This window comes from Pteropus alecto, unplaced genomic scaffold (genome assembly GCF_000325575.1).
Source record: "Pteropus alecto unplaced genomic scaffold, ASM32557v1 scaffold22, whole genome shotgun sequence".
In the NCBI taxonomy this organism is placed as follows: domain Eukaryota; kingdom Metazoa; phylum Chordata; class Mammalia; order Chiroptera; family Pteropodidae; genus Pteropus; species Pteropus alecto.
In genome coordinates, this window is record NW_006434839.1 from 7,028,092 (window position 1) to 7,049,859 (window position 21,768).

Below are 21,768 nucleotides of genomic sequence, written 5' to 3' on the forward strand. Positions count from 1 at the left end.
TTAATAGTCATTTAAATTGGCCATGAAAATGAATTTTTAGACAATACTTGATCAACATCAATTTTACTTTACCCTTTAGTCTCCTCTTTATTCATCATAATCTATGACTTTACCAGTGTTCAAAGGCAATGAAAGAGATTTAGATTAATTCTTGTTGCTGTCTGATCAAATTCATTTGCGATAAATTCGTGAATCTTGGAGATCAGAAGCTAAAATACTTAGGTAATTTACTTTGACATGAGGCCAGATCCTAAATCCTCATGAAAGTTGCACCACAAATTCTTTTTGTTACCTAATCTTTTCTGTAGGTTGAAAAACTAGTAAATCCTAGTATGCTGACATTCTGAAGAATTCATGACTTAATAGTCTCTTGCAAAATACAGTATTTTCTCAATGAAATGTTATGCAATATCAGTCAGGACTTTTAAAATCACATGCTGGTGATTCTTCATTTGAATAGAGTTTCATTCTGTTTTTGTAATGATGTTCATCTTTGGCTTTAAGATGTCTCTTCAGTTTACTTCATCTTCAAGAGAAACCTCATTAGTAATTTATAGATATCAATTTAAGTCACAGAGGGTAGAATCGGGAGAACACTGGTCTCTTTAAACCTAATTTTTATTGTTGAGCTCTGTTTATCTGTCCATTTATGAGAAATCAAATATGATGTCCTTCTATATTTTACAATCCTGTGGCCAGCACACACACACACATACCTACACATATACGCACAGTGGCTGTGACTTTAAAATGAGTTGTGTGGCATGTTCTACCATTCTCCTTATTTCATGGCCATTCTCATTTCATAGCCTTGTTTCGGATGCTTATCAATTTAAATCTGAACATTTTATGCTATTTTGAAAAGTTATTTTATTTTATATAAGTATAGTGTCTTACTAGGTTAATTTGTACTGTTAAATCCTTTATAAACTATATCACAGATAAAATATGTTAAAACTAAAAAGTGTTAAAACATGCAGTAAAGTCTTATTAATTTGGATTCATTTAATTTACAGCTTGTCATGAAGTTAGAGAAGATTTATGTTTCCTTATACTAACAGGGTCGGGGATGGGAAATGGAGTAGAAGTCAGGGTGGGTTTCGTAAGAAAATTCCCGGAGAGGAAATCTCACATTACTTAGCAACTTATTTTACGAAATTGTCCTGTATGTTAGAAGCTACTATTTACAAAGAATAAGTTGGTATTCTAATTATTAGTTTCCTTAAAACAGTTTCTAGGGACCTCTACCTGATAATACTTTTTTGAAGACTGGATCCAATTGCTGAAGGTACTTAAAAACGACATAAATGCATTTATTTTAAAGTATCATAGGTGTTTAGATTGTATTCATTCTCTCTGCCCTCCTAACATTTATCCTAGATAGTTTCATATTATTTATTGTAGTGAAAGCTAATTTACTTTTAGTGTTTATAGAGAAATTAGTTTTTACTAAGCTCTTTATTCCTTAATTTCAGAAAGAAATCTCTGTGAATTATTGTAAGTTAATTTAGAGTGAGTAACTTTAAATCCTGTCCTCATTTTCCTTGAACATAAAAATGATCTGGACTTATCGAACTGTTTGCTCAGAGTTAATTCTAATATTGTCACCTATGAAACATATAGTTTTAATTGGCCAAGAGCTATTTGATGTAGATAGTTTTGATGGGAGGTGTGTCAGCCTGAGATAAATCTATGTTTTAGAAATTGTTCTCTTAAAGACATTAACCTGAAAATGTCTGTGAATGCTTAATAATGAAAACATTTTTATAGTTTGCTGGTAAATGGGTATCACTCTGTGTCTGTGTGCATTCTTTATGATACCCTATCAGAGAGCTGGAGTCTTTAGGCTGCCATTGGTATCCACCTTTTCCATTTCAATTGGATTCCTCATGGAACCCTCACTGTTGTAGGACACTTCTTAAAGCATCAGGAGAGAAAAAAATTGCCTATTCGATGATGAGCAGAAAGTGACTTTGGATACCCTAAGGAAAATCAAGACAATCTGTATGAGTGAGACTGGGAAAATGTAATTTTGGTGAGTGTAGAGAGAAAGGAAGCTAGAAATACTTGGGCATTTTGAGGCAGAGAAGGCATATTGCTGTCATCTGCAAATTTTGCCCGTTTTTGAAAAATCCATATTACTATTAATGCATTATTTGTGACAATCAATGGTCATACAAACCATAAACTAGCTAGGTTTCCCATGTTTTATCTTGAATCAGAGTGAATATTTTAGTCCGGTCAAAACAATGGTGCTCAGTGCTGCTAGGGAGGCATTTTAGAAATTTGTTAGCTACTGGTGTTTTTGAAGTGTGGACAGGGATCTAGATGCCTTGCAATGCATGAGATAGTTCTGACACTTTAAGAATTGATTGTTTCGTGCTCTCAATTTCTGAATGTCCCATCAGAAATTCATGAACTTGAAAACCTGCTTCACCAGCCCAGAGCTTAATTGTTTTATATATAAGCAGAAAGTATGTTTTGCAAGGTTTTAAAATACACTGTTTTCGAAGAATGTGTAGCAATTGCTATATGATTTGCCATAAAAGCTCCAGATTCAGACTATTTTATTACATCTTCTAGTGTACTTAGGTTTGAGCATTTACATAGTGAAAAGCCATTATTTCATTATAGTTTCTTTTTATTTCTTTTAAAAATATTACATGTAGGATATTATAGCATTAAAAATTTTTGTGTAAGATTATCATTTATTTGCAGGATAGTAAAAGCAGTATTACAAAATATTTGCTGTAAAAAGGCAGCGTTGGGTCTAATGAGGGTAAAACCATTGGTCTGGACGGAAGCATGCTTTTGTAGTCCCAGGTATCCCAAAGGGTTTACCACTCTGAAACCATATACAGCACACGGTGTAAGTTACAAAAAAAAAATGATATTCTACTGAAAGACAAGAAATTGGCCGCCCCCCTTCTCTATATAATACTGATATTAAGGAAATTTGTGGATCATTAGGAATGTAATCACAATAAATGTTTTTACTGTTATCTTCTGTGTAGTCTAACTTAACTGGGCATAATTTATTTTTTAGAAAAAAGGTTAAGTACATTCTTGCATTTAGATTAAAGACAGGACAAGGCCTTTGGTCTTGAAATTCTTATGTAGTCTTGTGTTTTAAAGATGGTGAAATCAGCTGTGATCATCTAATTCATAGAGCTTCCATAATGCTTCACAGAGAATTATTTTTGTTTTGTTAGAGATTATGACTACTTATGACTACATCAAAATGGTATTTTCTGAACAATAAGTGGAGATTCGTTACTTTAGATGAAGGGAAAAATAACAAGGCTATATAGGTATAACCTGACTTTAAAAAAGGAGGCTGATCTAATTATCACAATATGAATTAAATAAAAAGCAAAGCTCAGGATATTGCACTATAACTTAATGAAAAATATTATACTAGTATGCGTTATGCTGTCTCACGGTTTTAATATGTTTGAAACACCATAAATAAAATATGAATTAAGCATGGGTGTGTGAAATCGGAATTGCTGTATTTAAAACTTCCCAGGAAAGGCTGTTCTGCAATGGTTCGCCAGTTGTGTGTTAAAAAGATCCCTTTATGGCATCTGGCCCTTAATGGGTATAAATGAAGCCTCTGAGACCTAGCAGTCTAGATATGATGCTCCCATGATTTCTACTGCCTACTACTGGGCCAGCATCTAGATATAGGACTCTATTTTTGTAGTTTTCTTCATTATAAAATGGGTTTTAATTGGGTCATAATTTTTCTTTTCATTCAAAAGAAGAAATGTCTTGAGACTGGGCTTGGTTGACGGTTTCCCAGGGCTGTTGAAAGTAAGGTGGATTACAAGACAGATTTTATTTTCAAATTTTTGAGTCTTTTGCTTTACATGGGCTTTTCTTACATGTAAGGATAAATTCAAAGTCTCCCTTAGAAAATAGTGCTGGTCAGAGTTTAAAGAAGTAAATATCTTAGTTGAATCAATTTATTAATGACTGATGGATTTTTGGAGAAAATACAGGGTTTCGTGTGTATGTGTGTTTGTGTGTACACACGCCCTAAAAAGCACACACTAGTTCATAGCAATAGGAAGAGGGAAGATTGATTTATGAATTGAAATATCGGAGTGGTATTTGGCTTTCTGTTTACCAAAGCAAATTATCTACATAAGGATGTTAGTCTTGGTTAAAGCTTTTTGGCTCATGAATGTGGACTTTCCACTCCATTTCATTATTATAAAATATACTTAAAAAATGTGCTATGAACCTCGCATCAGGAAGGTAATTAGGAAAGTGGACTAGAATATAATATTATAAATATTAATTGGTTTATGTTATTGTACATTAAACAACCAGATATTTTTGAGTGATGTATACATTATAGTATCTGAATTATTTTTTTAAATTAAATTTATTGAGGTAATCTTGGGTAAAGATATACATTTCAGGTGTGCAACATAACTCAATGTCTGTCTACTCTATTGTGTGCTCACTACCAAAAGTCTAGTTTCTTCTCTAAATTACTTTTGAGAAACAACTAGCATTCATTCGTCTCTTATAATTTAGTTCCAGATTATTGATTGTGGCTGCCCTTCAAACATGCACAGATCTCCACTATTTGTGAAAATCATCTTTTATTTATAATTTTTCAGCCTCATTCCTTCTCGTCTTATTTCTAAACTTGTGGAAGAGTGGCCTATAGTTGCTGCCTCCCATTGTTCTCCCACTGGTTCCTGTTGCCCACACGGTCTGATTTCCACGCGCTTCATGATGTGACAGGTAATTGTAGGCCAGGCTGCCAGATCTTCCTCCTGTGCCCAACGTAGACATTAATTCACTGAACCAGGACGTGGCCTTGGAGCCCTCCTACACACAAGGCCCCAAGCAGCTATTGCCAGTTGATCGGAATTGGCACATGCAATGAAATCTCTTTACCATTTCTGCACGTGGTATCTTGGTTCATTTCTTCCTTTCCGTTCCATTTCTTCGTCCCCAGAGGTGGTGTGCTTTCACCCCCTTCCATCATCTGATGAATTTTTAAGGCCTGTTCCTTAGCCTTCTGTGTTTTTTTTCTTTACACAATTTTTTTTTTCCAGGAGAATTCTCTGAGCTCAGATCTATAATAGTCATTCCCAAATCAGCATTTTCCAGCCAAGTCTCAAATCAAATCTGAATTTCAGGTTCAAATATCTAATTGCCTACAATTCCATGCGGTGATTCTACCATTATGTTCAACTGAGTATGTCTGAGACTGAACTCATTATCTTTCCCAAATAGCCTCTCCTTCTTTACTTAATTGACCATCATGGGTATTAATTTTCTGGCATGTGGGTGCACCTTTGACTTCTTTCTCTTTCATCTCTCAGTCAATTATAGATGATCAGTTTTTCCCACGAAAGCTCTTGTATCTTAGAATCCAGTATCCTAGTTCATGGCCTCATCACCTTATGGGAGCATCTCCAAAATTGGAGCCAGCATCGGGATCATGGAGAGGGCTTGTTAATGTGCAGATTGCTGGGCCCCACCCCCCCAGAGTTTTTGCTTTATAGTTCTGGGGTAGAGCAGAAATGTTCCCATCTCTAACTAGTTCGAGGCGGGGCTGCTGCTTGGGAGGGGAGAGTAGAGAAGAGTAAAGGTGGGAAGTAGGGGTGAGTCTACACTTTGAGAGCCACTCTTTGCCTTATACTTTCCCCGTTCTGTTTATCTGCAATTGTTTGCCAGATTGTATTTCCTGTAACACCTATTTAATTGCATTATTCCCAAATGTTAACAGCTGTCAATGATGCCATATATTTTTTTGTTGACATTTCTTATCCAAACTCCTGCCTGGTTTCCAAGTTTCCTCACAATTGACCATATTTTACCCATATATTTTTTTCTTACAAACAAGCCTTGTTTGGTTTCCTCTCCATCTGGCTAATGTAGGCCTTTGCTCATCATGTCCTTCCTCCTTCGTGAAGCACTTCGTGACTACAGCCGACCTTGCTAAGTTTCTCTTACTACTAAACCCCAGTAGGACAATTTTACTCACTTAGATTTTAATCTCCTTAATGGTAGGGACCGTAGTCTTCGTTTTATGAAGTCTAGCTTTGGATTAAGTCAGTGTGCATTTACTACCTGGCGAATTGATTGATTTCCTAGCTTGTATGTATTCCCAGGGTTGCTTTATTTTTGAGAAAATAATTAAAAAACAAACAAAAATACCTTCACATTGTTGACCATAGAACAGACAACTGAGCTTAAATGTTGAAACTGAAAGCTTATAGCCAGTAAGTAAGCTTGGAATGAATAACCCATTCTTTCCTTTATGAACAGTGTGCTGTCCCTCGTGACGACCCCAGATTTTCTGCAAAGGGGGTCCAAGAGCAGAAACCTGGTGGTGGCAGCAGTGGCTTGAAGAGTTTTGGGGAAGGGGACTTGTCTTGACGTTTTTGAGTAGCAGTCACACTTTACTTCGAGTGTATGAATTTTGTATATGTTACGTTTCTTCTGAATCTTCCTTCAGCTACCCCACAAGTTGGTGTCTTATTTACCTGACCCCACTAATCAAACAGTTAACACGTTTTTATCGAACATCTGCTATGTGCCTAGCAAGGCCTACATGATATCGCTCCTTCCACCACCGTTTCCCCCTCCCCACCCCTTAATTTTTGCTTTGTCTGTGAAGCCTGGAGGCTATTTTTGTAGTTTGCTGGGTGAGTGATAGACAGTTTCTCCAAAAGAACAAAGTGTCACTTCAAGGAAAACAACTGGCAGCGTATGTTGCCCGTGATACACCGTTTTATCCCTTTACCTTCATTTTAACGGGCTTTTAGGGGAAGTGGGTGCTCACGCACGAATTCAGCCAGTCTCCCATTTCACCCTGCTTTGTATGCGGAAAGGATTTTAGAGACTTTCTAGGTTGAGCCCTCATTTTACAGATGAGACAGCCATGGCCTAACGCAATGACATCTTTTTGAGTAAAATCACAAAAACTAATGTGGCAGAGCCAGAACTAGATAAGAACCCTCTTTATTTCCAGCTTGGTCCTCTTTGCATTTCATGAGTCTTTCTGAAGAAACCTTTTAACACAGCCACACTTGGTACTATTGGGTTTGGGTTTGTAGATTTAATGCTGTTTAATTTATAGCTTTATCCCCAGTGAACAAAATACATCCATTTGTGAAACAAACAAAAAAATTAAGCTATGCATCAAAAAGCAATATCCAGAGGTAATTATTATTTTTTAATTTAAATTATAGATCTTATTTTCCCAGAGGCTTTGTGAGGTCTTGCAACTATTTATTCAGGATATTAAGAGATGAAATGCTAGATGTATCTGATTCTCAATGCTGGTTTAAAGAATCGTCTACTTAAAAATGTGGAAACTGTAGAGTATGAATGATGAGCTTGTCTGTTGCTATAAAGCTTCTGCAGCCCAGTATTGATGTTTGTTTTCACATAGAATGGAGCATGATCTGGTTTCCATGAGTGCTTATTGTGAAGCAAACAATAAAATGGACACGATTTGCATAGTATGCCATTCAAATTAGAAATTTACGAAGGTTTATAAATCCTGTTGGAGCAGTAATAGTACAAAATAAACTGTTAACTTGATGCTATTAATATTTAGGCTGCCAGTCTCTTTGTAACACTGTGCCTTCTGATTCAATATTTGTGGTTATGAATGTACAGTTAAGGCTTTTCATTCTGACATCATCATTAACTTTAATGTATTAGTAGCTTCAGTTATCCTGTATCTACACAGATGGCATTTTTGGAATGCATTCTTAATATATATTATCCTTTGGTAACTGAATTTAATTGTCAGCTAAACATTATACTTATACTCTGTGTGTGTGTGTGTCTGCCAACTAGATGGATAATGCCAAACTGTTACATGTATCTTTCTAACCCCCGAGATTTACCCTAGATATCTTTGGACTCTTCCTAATCAAATGCTATACCTTTTATAAGATAAGGAGCAGGACAAGAGTTATCCTGCAGCGTAGACTGTGTAGTCATTTACTTCTAGTATACTGTGTGTTGCATTCATCGGTAGCATGGGTGCTTCCATTATTATTTTTTTAAACAATCAGTGCTCTGTATGTGTTAATGAATTTATTGAAATTAAAACATTAGTGGATATTTCTATAGTGCTGAAAATTTTATTTGGCTATGGCTCAGCTATCTCGGTGATGGCGGAGTCAGTCTTTATCTAAAATCTGCCACTTGAGTTATGCAATTACATACATTTGTTTTCTTCGTAGAGTAGATCTTCATTTGTCTCTTCAGCATTTTTAAACTAGCATGTAAATATAGGTTTTATAAAATTGGACATGATATATATCATCAAATGGTAAAACCAGAAAGCGAAACGGAGTAAAGGAAAAATCCCAAAGGACCTGACATTTTTCTAAGAGGCAAGCCACAATTTTTATTAAGTAACTTATGGAGATTGTTTAAGAAATACTGTAATAGGGGAGGGAATTGCAGTGAAAATGAAGGAAAGGGAAAGTCGTCAGTGGAAAAAGTTATAAAGGAAATTGGTTTGTCCTTTGAGATCCAGGTAATCTATGCAAGTTTCAAATCATGGCTGCATTTTCAATTTTTTGTTTTGCCATAGATGATGGGGCATTCATAAAGTCATTTCATCTTTTGGAATCATTTCTGTTCCCCATTCAAGGAACTTTCTTAAATATGTTACAGTGCCTCTCCAATCCCCTTCCCTCTCTACCTCTGGTTTAACTAGTTTCTGAAAACATAGAATTTGGACAGAATTCATATAACATAGAGAAGATACGTGAAGCGTAATGAATTGATAATAAACTTTCTCTTAGGATTAAGGCCATGATTTTCACAGCTGCTAAAAATACTCAGAATCAATTTTAAGGTTAGGAGTTTCTTATTTGATCCTGAACCTAAATTAGAAATATGGATTCTTGGAATTTCTTAAGGATTTAAATTCTTAGAAATTTTGTGTGGCTAAGAGGGGTAAATGATTACGAGGCACTCAGTAAAGAAGAAATTTTGAACCAAAACATTTGTTTAGAATGTTCTTTATTAAAAACATATAGAATTTGGTTGAGAATCATGAGCTGCTTTCAACCATACAAATATTATTTTAAATAATAGTTTCAAATGAAGGGTTTAGGGCAGACTCGTAATCACGCACTTGCGGTGCCTGACTTTTTTTTTTTTTTTTTTGACAGTGCAAAGGTCAAATAATTACTGTTTTATATTGGGACAGTACATTTTATATTTCAACCAAAAGACAAAAATGCAATTTAACTCAAAGGCACAACAATTAAACACAAAAAATGGCATCAATTAAAACACAGAAAATAGCATGTTTTATGGTCAGTGTCGTATTATCTACATCTAATTGACAAAATGCCAGTGTTTGTGTTCATTAAGATACATTTGCCACTGAGAAAGGAATGAAAATGGTTTCAGAGATTTTAAAAAGTAGAGTATACATATGTGAAGAAAACATACTTTGTCGTAATACCTTTAAAAAGGAAAGTGTTTATATACGTAAAAGCCATGGAAGCACACCTCCTGAGCTGGCAGTAGTTTTGCAGATTTCCTTGGCAAATCTGATTTATATGGCTTGAACATTTCTCATTTTTACTTTTTCTCATTTCACAAACTTGGCCGGTCCCTAAAGATCTGCTTGGAAACTCGCTGTGCTAATAGGCGAAGTTGGCCTTTCCTGGGCTTCTCTTAAAGTAGCCCATCCACAAACACTGACCTTTTCGTTTAATAACAGTTTTATTTGAGAAAATGTTCAGATCCTGAGAGCTGAAAAGAGTGTTTGAGAGAAAGGCCATTTTAAATAGTAGTCTCCCAATGGTATATCTCCCCCCACCCCCCAATGCACTTTGGATCAGACCCATCAGAAGAAATACATTGTTGCTTTCTGTATCCTATTGATTTAAACACAAATAACATAAAACTTAGATTTGTTCAAAATCCATTACCGCACTGGTTTATTTTCCTGCCTGGGCTTGGATTCACTGTTTTAGATTTTAAACTCTTTATGTTAGGTCCTGTTTTATCTTTTGTTATTTTAAATTCTCAATGGCATTTAAAGTAATTACCTTTTCAGCTGTGACCTTGGAATTGTGACTGAAAGTTGTGTGTGTGTGTGTGTGTGTGTGTGTGTGTGTGTGTGTGTGTGTGTTTTCATTTCCAGAAATAGTTTGGGGCATGTGAGAGACAACTGTGCTTCAATCCCTTTAGTGACCGAACAAAAGCGTTGTCAATCAGTTTGTCCCTTGGGCCTGTCTTTCTCAATGGCCTCGAGAGTTTCCCACCCTTTTCACTGCTGCCTGCTTTCCTCTTCCACCTCTCTCTTTCCTCCTGGCCTACCTAGATGATACCACCAGTTGTCTCCATCTGCTTCTCACCTTTCCCCCATGGCAGGTGGCAGGGCTGATGATGACAGGCAGGAGGGCACAGAGAAAGAAGACAAGCCTCGAAGCCACGTTTCTTTCTCTGCAGTCTCTGCAGTCTCTCCCACATGCTTCCTTTCCAGCCACCCAGCTGGTCACCCTTTCGTAATGGAGTCCTTACCCCTCCGTTCCAGATGATCACATCATAATAAAAAAAGTTCACTGCTGATTTTGGTCTTTCCGCTGATAGGAAGCCCATATGTAAGAGGCATGAAACGCACTGTGAAGATATAAGACTGAATTAGCAGCTCGCTTAGGAAGCTGATCTCGTTGCTTCCTACTTAGGCCTGGTGCACTGACATCTTTCAGGAGCCTCGTTTTAATGGACTGAACGAAATGCAGTTGAATTGTGACTGAGAATTTGAATTTTGCCTGAGAAAATTTTTGCCGTGATAATTTGCAATAATCCGTGGCAAGTGGCGTGATTTTGCATGTACAGTTTGACTGTGTGTTGATCCTAACTGGTATGTTGAACTTCAGAGCATAGTTTGATCAGGTTGTACTAATTGGTTAAATGGTTGTTTCATTTTTTGCCACTAATAAAGCTCATAGCTGTGAACAACTCGATGTAGTGTCATGTTGTTTTGCTTGTTAATGAGAAGGAGATGAAAATATGAAAATCATTGCCTTGTGGAGTGCCTGGTCTAGAACTTCATAGCCAGCAGGCACCCATGCAATCCACCCGTCGTGCATTTGGATGAGGAAATCAAAACTCAGGTCGGTTAACTGATTTATCCAAGTCTAGCGAATAGGAAATCAGGGAGTACTCAGATTCTTTCCTGAGCTATTACAAATTTCTCTGCTGTTATCTGTATTGTTTTAAAACCTTTAATATTGGTCTACGGCCATGCTACCTTGAACAAGCCGATCCCGGCTGATCTTGGAAGTTAAGCGGGGTCGGGCCTGGTTAGTACTTGGATGGAAGACCACCTAGGAAGACCAGGTGCTGTAAGTGTAAAAAATAAAAATAGGGATTGTAAACTGACAAGGTCCTTGCAGTCTGTGAGGTCAACCAAAGTTTCCCTCACCTAAAAAAAAAAAAACCTTTAACATTGAAAAATCTGAAGATTTGCCTGAATGTAAACAGAATTCTCTGTATTAGTTTTTTCTTCATTTCGTGTGATCTTTTCAAAGCAGAAGTATGTACCTTTCTTATGCTCTAGTGTATACTATGAAGTAGGAGAGAAGCCAAGTGGCAGTGTGTAGTATATAGTTCAAAGGGATCCTAGAGAACATCCATTTGAGAGCCACATTTTGAGAAACTGTTGCCCAGTTCGTAACTTCCCAAGATCCACAGATTGTTGATAGCTTTGCTGGGATTAAACCTCAATTAGTGTTTATTATATTCCTTTGATTCCTTATCCATTGTTCTTATATTCCTTTTTTAACAGCCTTCTTGAGATACAGTCAACATATTATACAATTCACTAATAAAAGTGTACAGTCCAGTGGTTTTTAGTGTATTTACATAGTTGTGCAGCCATCTCATAATCTAATTTTAGAACATTTTCAACATCCTGAAAAGAAATCCTTTACTTAGTAGATGTCACTCTCCATTGTCCCCTTCCTCCCACCTCTGGCAACCAGTCTAATCTACTTTTTGAGTCTATGGACTTGCCTTTTCTAGACATTACATATTAATAGCAACATATAATATATGACCTTTATGTCTGGCCTCTTTCACTTAGCATAATGTTTTTGAGCTTTATCCATGTGGCAGCATCTATCAGAACTTGATAATTTTTTATGCCCAAATAAAACCACACTGAATGGATAATACTACATTTTGTTTATCTACTCATCAGTTGATGGGAATTTAGGATGTCTTCACTTTTGGGATATTATAAATAACACTGCCATAAATATTCATGTGCAAACTTTGTGTAGACATATGTTTCCAGTTTTCTGGAGTATATACAGTACCTAAAAGTGGAATCCATAGGTCATATGGTAACTATGTTTAGCATTTTGAAGAACTGTCTGTTTTTTACAGTGGCTACATAATGTTGCATTCCCACCACCAGTGTATAAGGTTCCAATTTCTCTACGTTCTGACCAAAACTTGTTATTGTTTGCCTTTTTGATCATAGTGTCATTGTGGTTTTGAATTGCATTTTCGTTAATGACGAATGCTGTTGAACAGTTTTTGCTGTGCCTATTGGCCATTTGTATATCTTCTTTAGAAAACTGCCTGTTTTAAATTGAGTTGTCTTTTCATCTGTTGTAAGAGTTCTTTGTATATTCTGGATATAAGTTACTTGTCAGCGGTATGATTTTCCAGTATTTTCTCCTTCTGTAGGTTGTCTTTTCACCTACTTGATGACGTCCTTTGATGCCGCTGTTGTTTTCTGATAGTCCAAAAATAAGAGAAAATGTTCCTATGACTTTTTCACATATCTTCTTGGTTATTATTGTTCAGTATCAGCAACATTTTAAAAAGGTTTTTGCATATCCTATCGTATGTCATTTTTTGTCTCTCCTCTGTGGTAAGAGGTTTATAATGCCCAGACCACCAGACACAGCGTTGTTACAGAGCAGAGACTGTTACCACTTAGCTATCCTCTTACAGGCTCAGCCATTTGACATAATAGGTCCTGTGTGTATTCCTAGATTCTTCTAAGTGTTTCTGGTACTCTCTTGGTCATATTTTTGGGCAGTGGGGTTCTAGTGAAGAGGGAATAGTCTCTGCTAGTAGAAGACTCTTAAGGAATATGTAAAATTTGTCTATTTTGTTTGCTATCATAGCTGTAAGAATCTTTACAAAACATATATCGTATAAAATCTTCTAATTGGAAAGACCAGATGTTTCAAATCAAGTCACCAGGTATTTAGAAAGCTCCAGCTGAGTTCTCAGCATCGTTCTGAGTCTCTCCAGTTGCTGGCACTTGAATTTGAATAACATATATTCCAAAAAATGTTTCAAAATTTTCATAAATGCCTTTATTTCATAAATCATGGAAAATGAATGTAAATACAAATAATGTCCTTTCTGCAATAAATTATTTTTTAAAGGTTTAAGTATCAAAGTGAGAATGCTTTGGTGTCGTTTTCTTCTGTAAAGTCCTTCCTTACATCCTCCCCTCCCTTTATTACGATTGTCAAACTTGAATAATAGGACATCATTTTAAAGAATTTGTACTTAATGGCTCGGTCCCCACTGGGCAGTAAGCAGCTCCTTGAGTTTATTATAAATTTTGGCAGATGTGGAAGTTTCTGGCTCACTAGGGAACTCATGATTAAATTACTCCTGAAATGCATTAATTGGTCTTTTACACAGTTCTTAGGTGGTTTCAAGGAGACACTGACCAGCTGGCAGGACTCTGCCCATTGAAATCTAGTCTCAGTTTTGTATTCTAGAGTATTTTCTTACTTTAGTTTTTAAGAAGTCACTTATTTTATCCCCTCTTACTCTTTGTTGATTGTAGTTTCTGATGAAGAATTGAAAAGAAGAGTAGCTGAGGAGCTGGCCCTGGAGCAAGCCAAGAAAGAATCTGAAAATCAGAAACGGTGAGTTTCGTGGTACGTGAGAGATTTCGGGGGACTTGTTATAATTATGACATGTTTTAAGATGATAATAAGACTCATTATTTGTGTCTGCTTGGACTTCAGAATGTGCTGAACATATGAACTTGGCCATTTTTGGTTTGGGATTGTGCTTCTTAAAGCCCTACGTTACCCTCTTCCCAAACTTGATTATAAGTGACCATTATATCTATTGTGTGCTTCTTTGTTGTATGAATACTGAGCCCTGTTTTCTTGATGTGTGGGAAGTAGTTCTTGAGGATTTTCTAGGAATTTTGCAGGCTAGTTTCTTTCAATGAATGTATTTATGATTGAAAATTGTATTGTCCACTTATGGATATTAAGGTTAGCAATATTGTAGCTAACAATTAATGTCATATGTTGTACGTAGTGCCCATATTAATAAATACACTAATTAATCCTATACTCACTTAAAAAAACTGAAGCTATAACAGAAATATATAAGGTTGAATAGTCAAAATCCTTCATAATTCCATTCTACAGAAATAACCAATCTTGCACATTTTATTCCTCTAGAATTTGTTTGTGTACGTGCTTCTATATTATTGTTGTCATCATTAATACTCCTACTGCTGCTACTAAGTTAAAAGAATGTTCATTGAAATGTTTTTGTAATAGTAGAAAACTGGAAGCACTTCAGATGCCCGTCACAGGGGACTGGAACAATGAATTACGGCATATGCCTACAATAGAATACTAGACAGTCAAGTAGATCTTTATGTGCTAATTCAAAAAGATGTTGAAAAGCTACAAATTGAAAAAAAGCAACGTTCAAAACAGCATAGATGATTTTTTTTGTAAAAGTACTACTTTTTAAAGACTTAAAATACATAGTTACTCATAAAAACACGCGAATACTCTTTAATCCAAGTTAGAGTCAAGTGCTTTCCATCTGTGCTACTCCCGAAATTTGCATGTGGCACAGAGCGTTATTATTACATGATCATGGAAATGCCTTTCCGCCGCGAGCACTATGCACTTGCCCGCTACTGGTAGAAACTGAGTATGTGTTCGTTTTTATTTTGGACTGCTTGGCTGTTTTGCATGAGGGAGCCAAATGTAGAGAATCTGATTTGGATTCCTGTCTCCGATGGCCACTGGGCCTTTGACATACAATTTAACTTCCTTCGACCTTAAATATTTCACCTCTAAAGTGAGGGGTTTGAAACATGTTCTCCAGTATTTCTTTTCTTTTCGCAAAGTGCTAACTTAACTACAGTTTGCTCGAAATGTGTGGACCAGGACATGAGTTTTAGGTTAAGACCACCCTTTTCTCAGGAACTAGGGTTTTAAAAATCAAGATGAAATCGGTAGCGCTAAAAGGATCTGTGTGTATTTGTATAGTTTCCCATGCCGCACTTTATAATTATTTAATTGAGTTAGTCTGATAGAGTATATAATTAGATGGTCAAGTTAAAACAGTCAAAAAATATTTCAGATCATTTTCATTGAGAAGCAAAGAAAATCAATGTTATGGTAGAATTTCTTGTCTTTGAAATTTTGTTATTTTTGATTGAATTTTATTTTAATAAGAATTTTATTTGGCCAGACTCTTATGCTTACTTGGCTTATTATATTTCATGTAGGATTTTTTGTCTTCCTTTCACCCCATATAGTACAGACTTCTTCTTATAATAACTCTCACTGTGCCTTTTTTTTTATTCCTCCTTCATTATTCAACCCCATTTGCTCTGCCTTGATCTATAAGAGGTAAAGTGCAGATGAGATGAATAGAAGGTGCCAGTGAAAGCAAATTTTATATCTCAAGTAGACTGGGGTTGGCAGCCTAGCTGTAATCTGGACAAATGACTATTGATAAAGAATTTATTTTCTGTCGTCTTTAAGGAGAGCAGAGGGTGGTACAGCCTTTTTATTATTTTTTCTTTTAAAAAAATGTTTTGTTTGAAGCCTTCTTCATGAAGGCTTCCAGCTGTCAAGTCTTGGCACAAAGTGTGTGTTCATCTATGTGATGGTTCTTAGAAGAATCAATAGCTATTTTTTTTTTTTTCCCAGAGAAGAAACTTCAGAAAAAGCATTAAGAGAATTTTATGTGTAGTCTTTTAAAAGCAACTTCTTGGTATCACAAAGCATTTATACACTTTTGTGTCTTTTGCCTTAATTGAATAAAGCCTTGTAAGCAGTTTTAGAAAATTATTCGTGGTCCATTGTTTCAACACATCTGTGTCATCTATACCCCTATTCACTCTACCTCTGTGGTAAGTGGTAAGGAGAAGCAGTAACATTTATAAAAAACTGTTGAACTTTGTGGCAAGGAAGTATTCTGAAATGTCTTCTGTCAGGTTTAAATGCGGACCTCGTTTCGGTTAGTTTTTTTTTTTTTTTTTTAGTTGAAAGACTGAAACAACTCTGGCTAACCTTTTTTTTTTTTTTTAGAAGCATATTAGATAGCTCAAAAGAAAAGGAAGACCAGAGAACCACTAGCTAGGGAAGAATTGGGTACTACTAAAACCATACACAGTGGGAAGAGGTAGTTCCTCAAAAGAAAATCAGGATGGGGGTTCCATAACAAAGGGGAAAGGCTGGAGGGTGGCTGAATTTCACCGAATTGACGATGCCATTGATTTTAAGAAGCATTGTATTTGATGTACCACTAAGAAAAAAAATCGCTGCAAATTATAACACAATAGTTTATCTCTTAGAATTTTCTTATTGAAAGAGTCATTAAGACTGATTTTGAATTTTTAAAAGCATCAGTTGTGTATTCATGAAAAGGAAAATGTAAGCAAAAAAAAAAAAATAGGTTAAGGCAGTGTTCTCAACTGGGGGAGATTTTGGTCCCTAGGGGACATCTGACAATCTCTGGAGACATTTTTGGCTGTCAAAACTTGTCAGGTGTTATTGGCATCCAGTGGTTAGAGGCCAGGGATGCTGCTAAACATCCCATAGTATGCAGGACAGCTGCTACTTCTGCCCCTTGTCCTGAACAAAGAATTATCTGGCTTATCATGTCAGTGTGCTGATAGTGTTCTTAAAACCCGTTCACAGTGGGTTTATTTCTTCTGAGTCACTCTTTGTCTCAGGGTCTTGCTGTCCTCGTTTTTCCTCCCGACATCGTATTCTTTGCCGTCAGAACCTTGGCTACCCAGCGTTCTTTAAGTGATCGCTCCACTGTTGTTCCTGGGATTTTCCAGGCTGCTGACACCAATTTTGCGGATTCTGAGGCTTATGCTCAGACTATGACAACTATGCAGGACTGCTGTCTGGCAGACAGCAATTGTAAGTTGCTTTCAGACAAGTGAAAAGGTGGAAAAATGCTCCTAGAATTGTAGCTCGTCAGTACAGTCCGTACACACTCTAGACCCTAACATCTATGGGGATGGAAGTGACTCCTTGAGTGTCTTGCCTTACCTCCCACCTAATGCAGAAGCCCTGTTATAGCATCTCTGACTGGTAATGAGTGGCACACACATTTAGATGCCATTCAGAAATCGTTTAAACTGAAGATATTTCATTAGGCCATTTAAAATTTACCTGAACTCATCTACGGCTTTGACACCATGAACAAGCCTGATCCTGTCTGATCTCGGAAGCTAAGCTGGGTTGGGCCTGGTTAGTACTTGGGTAGGAGACTACCTAGGAAGACCAGGTGCTGTAGGCATAAAAAATAAAAAATAAGAGATTGTAAGCTGACAAGGTCCTTGCAATCTGTGAGGTCAACCAAGGGTTGCCTCACCTAAAAATAAAATAAAATAAAATAAAATTTACCTGAACTCCTTTAAATTTCTACGTTCTTAAATCTAATATGCAGACGTGTCACGATTGAAAGTTGCTTTACAGGAGAAGTTTTCTACTGGGTCACAGTGATGATGCAGCTAATTGTAAGTGCTGTGACTATCTGTTATATTTTCAATTCTAAAAACCATTCATACATTAAATCTCAGTTTATCTTAGCTCTGATTCTGTTTTATGAGACTCTTGAGTGATTTGCTTAATTAACAAAATCATGCCCCCAAAATTCACTGGCATAATATTAGTATATGCACTAAAATGTTGAGTCTAATTTGGAATCATAGTTTTGCTTATCACAACATCTAATGGATAGAATAGTTCTTTGGTGTATTGAGAGTCAGGAGTAAATTAAATGTCGATGTCAGCAGTTTGTTTTTGCTGTCATACTCTATTGTGTATTTTGGATTATAGCTGACCATATCATGTTGTAACCATAGCAGGCCAGTATAGCAAGGACATAATATGCCACATTTTGAGTATAGACTTTTAAAATGTGATTTACTTCTCTCGTGCACCCTACCTCTAAAAGTCAGTCTCTGACAGAAAGAAAAATGTGACTACTTCTGACCTCTGACCTTTGGCATTTGAATTTCACCTCTTTACCTATAAAGGCAAGTGAAAGTGTTTCAGTTTTAATAACCTTTCTTCAAGGAACCAAGAAGGGGAATAGCTACTTGATGCTGTAACTAGCTACACATCAACCAAGATTACTTGCTTGCTGTTTTTAAATGGACATCTAATGAGATTTCTCCCACTTTGAAACACTCGGAAAATTAAATTAGATTTGTGAGACTTAAAATAATTAATAAGTGGTTTAATAAATTAGTCATAAATTTTATTAGCTCTCTGGGTAAGTTAGAATATGGTACAGTCCTTTTATTTTTCAATTTATAGCATCAAATAAGGACTTAAAACTTTTTGATACTTTTTAGTTTCTCATAGCAGAGGTGACATTTATAGAGATGGTACTTCTGTTTAAATTCATTATGTGAAAGAAATCATTTTAATTTTATTATTAGATATTTTTCTGCTTTTGGAGGAAAAAGCTGAAAAAAGAAGGAGGGAAGAATCCACTAGAGCCAAACAGGGTTTTACAGGTTAGCATTGCACTGAAAATACATAACGTAAGAAATCATCTCTCTGCTTAGCCTGGAGCCTCTCACATAGTAAACTCTCACAAGTGTTTGTTCAATTGAATGAATCACGAGGATAGGAAAATCTTGACAGTCTTTTATAGGAAGGGCATTCTCAATATACATATATATTCTACAAAGTTAGAAATAGAAAAATTATGCTTTTAAAATCAGACATTAACTGGAGACTGTAGAAACTTGTCTTATCTTTGTTTTAAATTAGTGTAGTGTTTTCCAGTCATAGACACAAATTACACAGTTGTGATGAAATTGCCTACCTTCAACCTGAACCTGCATGTAATCTCTAGGTATATGTTATTAAAAAAAATCACAGCTTTCAAGGAACAAGTACTCTTTTAACTAATATTTATCGGTGGCTTATTATAAAAGTTATATATGTTAGCAGTCAATATTTTCTCATGACACTTAACCGTCACAGGCAAACGAACCTCACTTCTGATTTACAAATATTTGCAAAGAAGTAGGTTGCAGGAATTTGAGTTATAAGTCTTCATTGACGCACACCTGATGTCCAGATACCACCCTGCTGTGATGTGAACATATTTCCCAGCATCTGGCTCTCTAGGGGTAGTGGAGAGTTTGTTGACATTATCTGCAAAATATTCCTTTATTTGCTCTGACATGTAAGAGATCCTTCTGTAGTATAAAAGTCTCAATGTATTAGACGAATTTTCTTATTAACCCCGTTATTGCCTTATTCTTTTTAAAATGCGTATTGTGTTGCTGTTGTTTTACCCCTATACTTTTCTGTTCCATTCTGCTTAAAAGTAGATAAAGACGTAACCAGTTCTGAATGTGATAGGCAGATCCCATCCTAGCCACCCGGTCCTTTTCACTGGAAGATGATCGGAAGTGCTGTGTATGTACGAGGTATTGGAATCTTGTGCCATCTGCTACTTTCATCTTTTTCTTCAAGTGGTACTGTTCTATTTTTAACAGAGAGAACTGCTTTCTATAACCAACAAATATAGAAGGTTGGTTTATCCAGTCTGTGTTTTATTCACATCTCTTTACTTCCTTTTCCAAATCCAGTTTTCTCTCCCATTGATGCTACGCTGTTGTCGAATCCTACCCTGAATTCCGTTTGAGAAGCTATTTTTATGTGGTAGGAATGTTAAGCCTGGAGTAGAGTTAATCAAGCAGGCCGTAGAAATCTGTAACTTTTTTACTGGTTGTAATGGCGGCAGCGATGTTCAAAAACTTCTTGTTCAGATGTTTCTTTTGACAGTAATTACAGTGTTTTCTCTCATGAAGCATAGTGTTTGATGTAATTTGTGCCAAAGTTGGTTTCTGTACTTGAAAGTTTCTAGGAATTGGTTTCTGAATGTTCTGTCGTTGTAACAGTCCTTGTTGAAGATTCTCGTCACCCAGAACAATCTAGGGGGGGCGGGCGGGGGGTGGGGGGAATCGTGATGTGCTCTATAAATTGTTTATCACTCCTTAACGTAGACTATTAATGTTTGTTGTCGATGTTATCACTGTTTTAGAAACAGCAGATGACTGAAATAGATGTGTGTAAAATTTTCCAGTCGGCAGCAGAATCAGGACTTGCATTGGGCGGCCTCATGGCCCGACACTGTCCGTCGCTGAGGCGATAGAACCATATCGTCACTCATCATCCTGTGGACATGTATTAAGGAAACCCAACATGGAGCTTTGATACAGAGCTGATTCGGGTGCCGTCTGGGTATAGCTGGGACTAGGGATTTAGAGTCTGTCCGTACTTCTGCCCTCTTTTCCCTTCCTAGAGATCTGGGAATCATCTTTACAGACCTTAATGCTTCGCCGGGATAGTTTTCTCTCAAAATTGGACCCTGTGTGTGTCCGATTTTCTTGTGCAAATAGCATTTGTTGGATGACGCAGTTCTCTTTCCGTTTTAGAAGGTGAGTGGGGGCAGTTGGCCAGATGTCCATATCCTTGAGTCCAGAAGTTCCTATTTATGGACAGGGGTCCATGTAGGCTGGGCCTCACCCTGGCTGAGCCTTGGTCCTGAGCCTTCTGGAAGCCATCTGCTGATCCTGCTGGTAATGACTATTGTTTCAGGACGAGTGTAGAAGAATGTGAGGTTCTTCTGTGGCCGTTCGTTCACTCTGGAAACAGTGGAGAAACACACAGAGAGCCCCCCCCTACCCCCGCCCCCGCTCCTGCCCTTAACAGCTTTGCCAGTAGAGCCTCAAGCTGAAAAGGAGCGTGGGCAACATGGTTTTAAATCAGAGGTAAATTTCATCTTAGCATTTTGATACTTCCAAGCATTGGCACATTTTTGTGTTTAAGTAATAACCCATCCCCTTGGAGAAAATTTAAAAAGAGAGTAGTGCATCTTAAGTTTTTATTCAATGTTTTATTGAGAGATGAAACAGTTTATAGATGTCGTGCACATAGAATATGCACATTGGGGTCACATATTATCTGTTATAAAAACCATTTGAGAGTACAAGACCCATATGCCAAACTAAAACAAAAAAAAAATCTTTAAAAAAAGGTGGTGTTACTTTATTTACTGTGTGCCCAGTGCTGTTCTGAACACTTTATTTTAACTCATTTCAAACTCACAACACCTGTTATCCCCATGTCATAAATGCAGAAACTGAGAGGTAAAGAAATTTGCCAAGGTCATAGCTAGTAACTGGTGGGTCTGGGATTTGAACCCAAGTCTCTGTTGAGTTTATCGACTTCACCATCCCACAATACTACCTTTTTGTGTGTTCTCTCTTTAAAATTTTCATTTACAATTGTAGGAAGAAGTAATAAGCATTTACTTGGATTTTCACCTCTAAACCATTAGTAAATAAAAGATCTCTTGAAAATGACCTCTGTTGTATGATATGGGCAGCCATTCAGGATGATGATTTTAAAACTTTTACCTTAGGACCTAATTCTTTTGAGAATTTGTGTTTAAAGT

General features: G+C 36.6%; 1 protein-coding gene and 2 pseudogenes across 3 annotated transcripts in view; all 3 read left to right on the forward strand.

Annotated features, from left to right (window-relative positions):
• The window catches only part of CHCHD3 (coiled-coil-helix-coiled-coil-helix domain containing 3), a 256,115-nt gene that overhangs the window by 43,969 nt on the left and 190,378 nt on the right, over positions 1 to 21,768 (forward strand). For all 3 annotated transcript variants that reach the window (XM_006910510.3, XM_025045860.1, XM_015588404.2), the window contains exon 3: positions 13,844 to 13,925. In XM_006910510.3, coding sequence (XP_006910572.1) covers positions 13,844 to 13,925 — 82 coding nt within the window. The remainder of the gene's footprint in view (positions 1 to 13,843; positions 13,926 to 21,768) is intronic.
• Positions 11,256 to 11,373, forward strand: LOC112478786 (annotated as a pseudogene).
• On the forward strand, positions 17,462 to 17,580 carry LOC112478782 (annotated as a pseudogene).